Consider the following 8,022-nt stretch of genomic DNA (forward strand, 5'->3'; position numbering starts at 1 on the left):
CGGTGGCTCAGTTTCTCTGCCTCCTGAATTCTGATGGACTGATACATCTGACAGTACTTGAGATTTTTGACATTAATATCAATAATTAGACATGTTGTGTCAGTTCCAAAATATTTTTTGTGAGTTTTGTAAATATTGTTAAATATAATAAATATAATCTAGAAAAGTGTGATGTTGTGTTTATCTCATTTGCTTTGTTTTTGAATTGTATTATGTATATATCAGGAGTGTATGAGCCATTGGTTGCTCTGTTCTCTAGATAGCGATACAACAGAATACAATGTTCAAAGAATCCAGTTTATAAGTGTTTTAAAAACTTTTATGCAAACGTTATGGAAACATTCCATTTTATCATTTTGAAAACATTATGTAAGCGTTACTTTTGAATGTTCTATGAACGTTCAGAAAGAAATAGTAGCATTTAAAAAAAGTTACACCGTGTCCTAACCAGATACATCGCAATGCTGTGACAAACGATAAAAGGTATATTTTCCATGTTCATCAGAGTTTTTGTCCTAACCAGCCACAACAGCAACATGCAACAAGTGACAGGGGATTCTATTTTAGAAACAGTTTCTATTGCTGAGACGTGGCTGTTGCAACAACGGTACCCTAACTATAACGATGATGATGTCAAATACTGATTGTGTGCTTTATTCATTTGTTAAAATGGTTTAATGTTAGTTTAATTGGGTTTGTTAGACATCCAACTAAAATGTTTCAGAAAAAAAAAGTTCCATGAACGATGTGCAAAAAGTTTTTGTGCAACCATTTTAAGAACATTATTAAAGAACAGAGAACGTTGAATAAACGTTCAGTTAATGTTACTGGAAGAACATTGTTCATAACTTGGAGAGAGCCTTGCCACAACGTTAGCCAAACTTCTGATAACATTCTCTTTTTTTTATATTTTATATTTTTATATTGTATTTGGATGGGTAATCGATGACTTAAAGTTAATAGTATTTTATTGTTAATGGTATTTTATTTTATCTTCTTGTTTTTTTTTAAATGTTTTGTGGGGTGACTTAGTATTTGCAATTTTGGTTTGAGCATTAAGTCTGAGCACTATTTTGTACTATACCAGTTCTTCACACAAACTCATAAAAGTACAAAGTCTTTTCTTTACACACACACACACACACACACAGTTCCAGCTTACTCCTGTGACAAAATATCACTGCTCGCCTCTTCCCCTTGACATTTACTCCCACCTAATTAAATCTTTGACCTCCTGCCCTTGATGTAGCGCCACAGGCTGTGTTCCATTACACACTCTCCATATGACAGAGGGAGCGTGAGGTAATTGGCAGTGCCACCCTGTGCCACCAGAGTCACTCTCACACTCATTAATCACTGCAGGACATTGTTTGTGTTGCTCTGGCAACCTCTGGCTCGCCTGTTTAACAGACGTCCACTGACTTCTGCCCCATCAGTTACTCTCCCTCGTTTTCGGTCTTTATATTACACATTTTCTTCTTTTGACCCAAATTAATGTTGATTATAGTGCATTTAAAGGGGTAGTTCAGCTAAAAATGAAAATATAATTTACTCTCATGTCATTTTAAACCTGTATGAATTTTTGTGCTCTACGGAGAAAAAGGCACTGGTTGATTTCTTTACATGCAATTAAAATAAATGGGAACTGGGGGTTTCAAGTCCCCCAAAAAATTCCCATTTATTTAAATTGCCTTTCAAGTAGTAAGCACGTGTATCAGGGAAATCACAGCACTGAACAGTGTTGGGCAGTAACGCATTACTTAGTAACGCGTTACTGTAATTTGATAACTTTTTTTAGTAACGGAGTAATTTAACGCGTTATAATTTTCAAAATAGTAATTAGAGTATAGTTACAAGGTGAAGTCTCTATATGTTACTGCTGCGTTACATTGCTGACAGAATGCAGTGTTTTATAATCTGATTGTAGCTCACGCCCTGTCGAGTCAAGTGCGAGTGGATTAGAGACCTGACCCCGCGAGACCCCACGGGGCGAGAAGATGGGCGAGTGCGGGTGCGAGCGGGTAGACACTTGTGTGTGTGTGTGTGTGTGTGTGTGTGTGTGTGTGTGTGTGCGGGATGCGGGAGGATAAAATGATTCACGGGACTCCCGCAAAATAGAAATATCTAAACATAAAATACAGCTATCGTGCCGCCGTCGGAAATGTCCTGTTCCCATGGCAACACAGCAGCCGTGGCGTCTCCAAGTAAGTTTGATGATATTTAAATATCTTATTGGCATTCCTTAAATGTCAAATGGTGAATAAATTAGCTCCCCTCATTATCGTTGTTGTCCAATTGTCTGATGTTTCTTCACTAACTTTATGTCTGTGAGCTCCTGCCTGTTGCTAAACGGGGGGGATGGAGTGTTTTTCGAGGCTTCAATTCTGACTGGCATGAGTGGAGGTTTGTTAAAAGGAATAGTTCACCCAAAAATTAAAATTCAAACTGTTGATGGTAGCCTGTTGATTGTCTTCCGTAGTATGGAAAAAAGTGCTATGGAAGTCGATGGCTACCGTAAAATGTTTGGTCACCAACATTCTTCAAAATCTCTTCTTTTGTGTTCTACAGAAGAAAGAATCATTTCATTTTTGGGTAAACTATCCCTTTAACAGGAATTACCTCAATTACCTCTGTCTTTGGCTTGAATGAGACCATGGATGCTTCGGTCCAGAAAGGACCCAGATCTTGACTGGTCTTTCACACACTGGACAAATCACGTCAGCACACATCAGACTGACCCTTTTTACTGGTCTTATTGTCACTTATTCATCAATAGCCTTCAGAAGTTTAGGGTGACTAAGATAAGTTTTTTTTAGTGTTTTGAAAAAAGCTCACCAAGGATGCATTTATTTAATCAATAATACAGTAAAAAAAAAAAGTAATATTGTGAAATATTATTACAATTGAAAATAGTTTTTTTTCTATTTGAATTGTTTTTTATGTACTTTATTCCTGTGATTTTCAGTATCATTACTCCAGTCTTCAGTGTCACATGATCCTTCAGAAATCATTCTAATATTCTGATTTGCTGCTCAAGAAACATTTCTTATTATTATCAATGTTGAAAATAGTTGTGCTACTTCATATTTTGCCGGAAATAATTAGAAAAAAAAGTCTGAGCACTATTTTGTACTATACCAGTTCTTCACACAAACTCATAAAAGTACAAAGTCTTTTCTTTACACACACACACACACACACACAGTTCCAGCTTACTCCTGTGACAAAATATCACTGCTCGCCTCTTCCCCTTGACATTTACTCCCACCTAATTAAATCTTTGACCTCCTGCCCTTGATGTAGCGCCACAGGCTGTGTTCCATTACACACTCTCCATATGACAGAGGGAGCGTGAGGTAATTGGCAGTGCCACCCTGTGCCACCAGAGTCACTCTCACACTCATTAATCACTGCAGGACATTGTTTGTGTTGCTCTGGCAACCTCTGGCTCGCCTGTTTAACAGACGTCCACTGACTTCTGCCCCATCAGTTACTCTCCCTCGTTTTCGGTCTTTATATTACACATTTTCTTCTTTTGACCCAAATTAATGTTGATTATAGTGCATTTAAAGGGGTAGTTCAGCTAAAAATGAAAATATAATTTACTCTCATGTCATTTTAAACCTGTATGAATTTTTGTCCTCTACGGAGAAAAAGGCACTGGTTGATTTCTTTCCATGCAATTAAAATAAATGGGAACTGGGGGTTTCAAGTCCCCCAAAAAATTCCCATTTATTTAAATTGCCTTTCAAGTAGTAAGCACGTGTATCAGGGAAATCACAGCACTGAACAGTGTTGGGCAGTAACGCATTACTTAGTAACGCGTTACTGTAATTTGATAACTTTTTTTAGTAACGGAGTAATTTAACGCGTTATAATTTTCAAAATAGTAATTAGAGTATAGTTACAAGGTGAAGTCTCTATATGTTACTGCTGCGTTACATTGCTGACAGAATGCAGTGTTTTATAATCTAGAGATTGTAGCTCACGCACTGTCGAGTCAAGTGCCAGTGGATTAGAGACCTGATCCCGCGAGACCCGACGGGGCGAGAAGATGGGCGAGTGCTGGTGCGAGCGGGAACGCCATTACTTTTAAAAGGAATAATCAGTAATTTGATTACATTTTCAGAGTAACTTGGCCAACACTGACACTGAATATGGCAAATGAGTTAAAAGAGCCAATCACCTCATTGATAAAAGCAACATCTCATTGCTTTTCTCTAAAATATACTTGCACTTTAGCTGTACCGACCTGAGAAATTGAATTTTTGTTGTTCTTAAAATAAAAACGCTAAATTATATGAATACAACTAATATGCTATTGTGTTTAATGTTTCTATATATATATATATATATATATATAATACATGAAACATGATTTTATACAACAAACCAAACTTTTTTTTCAGTTAGGTTTTGAAGGCCACATTCATATATTCACATTCACATTCATATATTCAGATAAAGCAGCAGTGTCGTGTATCTGCATGTAGGGTCTTCCAAAGGCCACATATGAGACTGTACTCCCCTGCACCCTTGAGAGTACTCGCCTCAAGAGCTCTGCCCTCCAGAGGGAGCAAGGCACGGTCCTTGAAGCTCACTTTCAAGTGGAATTTGCCCTTTTTTCTCAGTGTTTTAGATCCAAACACATCTGAAGAGACTAATTAAAAGCACTGCAGCACACCTGCGTCAGGACGAGGCCCATAAAAAGCTCTGTATTTTTATCCTGATTAATCTAGTGGTATGTGTTGTGCTGACACCTCATTTGAGAATATTTATGCATGCAGATCCCACATAGAGATGGAAATGAATTCTGCCTCAGATCAAGAAATAGACACATTACTGTGTGTACACACTCACGTATGTCTCTTTTAAAGCACTATGAGAGACTACCTGTATAAAAAATGTATTGGACAATAAGTGTGACGTGTAACTCGTCTCTCATGGTTTGTGCTACAAACATGCCTGATATCTCAAATAGTGTGGCTTGCCAAGGAGAGGTGTGCAGGTGCTTTTCTGAGCAATCAGATGTGCAATTTCTGCCTGGCGGACAGTAAAATAACCCCATAGGGATGGTCTTGAGCTGTATCAATGGACCAGAATATCAATAGATAGACAGACATGGAGATGAGCTATTTTGGCCATTACCCTGAACATCACTGCAACATCCTAGCAATGGTGGCACAACTTTTGCAACCTGAATGACACTGGGTCAAAGTGCTCTGCTCTAGGGCTAATTATTTTTTTTGTTACTTCAATCAGTCTTTAATGCATGTTTGCATCTATGTATCTTTTTTATATATACATTTTTGCTTTATTTATTCAGTCATTTATTTATTTATTTATTTTAAAGGGGTCATCGGATGCAAAATTCACTTTTGTTGTTGTTTGAACATAAATGTGTGTTGGAAGTGTGTGTACACACCCACCCTATAATGAGAAAAATCCACCCAGTTGTTTTGTTTTTTTATTCCTATTTTAAAATCCCCTTTCTCAAATCAGGCTGTTCTGAGATTCCTGTCAGAATGACGTAGTTCTGTACAGGCCCCTCCCACGATAGTTGATTGACAGTAGAGCTTCAGCACAGACTGGACTGGTGTCTTACCTTAGACCCGCCCTGAGTGAGCTGTCATCAGTGTGCCATTGTGTTGACTCTGGTGCAGGGGAAGACAAGATGTCTCCGATTAAGTGATTGAGTTGTTTTGTTGTTGGATTTAATAATGAATATAGCAGTCGTCATTTACTCCCGACATCTGAGCTGCTGAAGACGCAGAGGATTAACGTTACTTTTGTTTTGAAGTGAATGCGCCGATCCCCAATCTGCCTAAATGCATCTATGTTTGCGCGAATCATTCGTGATCCAGCTTCAGCTACAGTAGAAGTGAGTATAAGGGTTTTTTTATGAATCTTTGCAAATCGCCTTTCCTAATAACGTGCTAGTTAGCAAGTTCCATGGCTAAAGTAAACAGTATCATGAGAATGGCTCGTCACCCACGGAAAAGAGGGGCGGGGTCAGCAGAGCTCATTAGTATTTAAAGCAACCACGTGCTGAAAACAGAGCTGATTTTGACAGGGTAAAAAGGGTGTTTTTTACACCACCATTGAGAAATTTTAACCAAAGTATGTTACAGACTTTTCATTAAGACCCTAAAGAATCATATCAACTTGTGGAAAATGGGCATCCGATGACCCCTTTAACAAACTTTTTAAATTTTTAATTTAATATTTATTTAAATTTTTTATTTATTAATTAATTAATTCATTTGTTCATTACAATGTTTTATCTTTGTTCATATTTTGTTTCTTTTATAAATTTTAGTTAGTTTGTTCATTTGATGTTTCTTTCATTTTGTTGGTTCATTCATTCATTCATTCATTCTTTATAAGAAATTAACAGCAGCCACCCACAATACCCTAGCAATCTATTTATATTTATTTTTCTTTTCTTTTTATGTATTTTTCTTTTTTCTTTTTATTTATTATATTTATTGAATCTTTATTTTATATTTTTATTTGTATTTTCTTATTAACGTTTAATCTTATTGAATTTTTATTTTTATTTATTTATTCCAATATTTTGTGGTTTTTCATTTGTTTGTTTTTTTAAATAAATTTTTGTTAGTTTGTTCATTTGATCTTCCTTTTTTTTTTGCTCATTCATTCACTTGTTCATTCGTGCAGTCGTTCAGTCTTACTATTTATCAAAATTCAACACCCTAGCAACCACCCACAACACCCTAGCAACCATCTAGAACACCCTAGGAATCATGGCACGACTTTCGCATGTGTTAATGTTGGCCATAATAACCTGCGTGACTCCAGGTCAAAGTGCTCTGCTCTAGGGTTAAAGGTCATATTGTTCTCTCATTTCCTCCAAAATCAGACGGACAGCTGTGGACAAAACAGATCAGCAACACTGGAATTGATAAAACAGAAAGACGGGGGTGAATGAATAAATAAACAGGCATTTTGTGTCTTCAGCATATTCATTGAGTTTATGTAAGTCAGCGCATGGGGTTTGTTGTCTGGAGAACACCGACCACGGTCTTGCACCATGTTTGCCGGACATTTTTAAATCTGATGCAATATCTGGCAACCCAAACCACCTTTCTTTCACGCATATCACACACACACTGATATTATTGTTATTTTTGTGCATTCCACACACCTTCAGTGCCAGACTGAAAACCGTCAGACCGAGTGAATCGCTGGCAGAACTCGATTAGCGATTAGAGATTAACGATGTTCAAATAAATGCTACGCAAAAAAATAACAAACGTCAATCTGTTTGGCTAGATCTGCACAGTTTCTGAGAGTAAGGATGGACAGGTTTTTTTTTTTTTTGCTGGATTTGACAGTTTACAAGGTTCATAATGTTTGTGAATCCAGCACATTGTAGAATGAGCCTCATTTGCATGGATTTGCCTAATGAAGAATGACCTATTTAAATATGCATGTTGCAGCACTGGTAAAGTGCATATGCAGCTAGTTTTGTTGGACATTGTACTGTTGAGTATCAAATATGTTCAGATTAATCTTCACTTTCAGTGTTATTTGTCACTGGAAACTTGGCCTTGTAGACCATTCAAGACGAACTGTCAGTATGAACATGAGTTCAGTAGTAAAACATGATTCCAGTGCAGTTATTGTTTTTTTATTTTTTTTTATTAAGAAGCTTTTGCTGACATCAGCGATTTGAGGTGCACTGATGTTAGTTTTACTCATTCTGTGGCAAAACAGAGTTTCATAAATGTTCATATTTCTAGAAATACAGTTTCTCTAGCGGCCTTTATCTGTGCAGTCTGTTCATCCACAGCAGTTTAGTGGAGCTTGTTTAGCAGCACCCTGTCACCGAGGGGGCGGGGCTTAGGAGTAACACCTTCTGATTGGTGCTTACTAATGAGTCGTAGCCTATTAGGAACACCATTTGATTGGTGCTGACTGAAGGTCTACAAAGAACACCTGATTGGTGCTCAGTTCTACCCCTTTTTCTTTCTTTCTTTCTTTCTTTCTTTCTTTCTT

General features: G+C 37.2%; 1 protein-coding gene across 1 annotated transcript in view; it reads left to right on the forward strand.

Moving 5' to 3' along the window:
• LOC107556835 (GPI ethanolamine phosphate transferase 2-like) overlaps positions 1-8,022 on the forward strand; it is a 116,442-nt gene that overhangs the window by 86,791 nt on the left and 21,629 nt on the right. The window contains exon 9 of the mRNA XM_016240066.1: positions 2,142-2,204. Coding sequence (XP_016095552.1) covers positions 2,142-2,204 — 63 coding nt within the window. The remainder of the gene's footprint in view (positions 1-2,141; positions 2,205-8,022) is intronic.

Source organism: Sinocyclocheilus grahami, unplaced genomic scaffold (genome assembly GCF_001515645.1).
Source record: "Sinocyclocheilus grahami isolate Dianchi unplaced genomic scaffold, SAMN03320097.WGS_v1.1 scaffold580.1, whole genome shotgun sequence".
Lineage (NCBI taxonomy): Eukaryota > Metazoa > Chordata > Actinopteri > Cypriniformes > Cyprinidae > Sinocyclocheilus > Sinocyclocheilus grahami.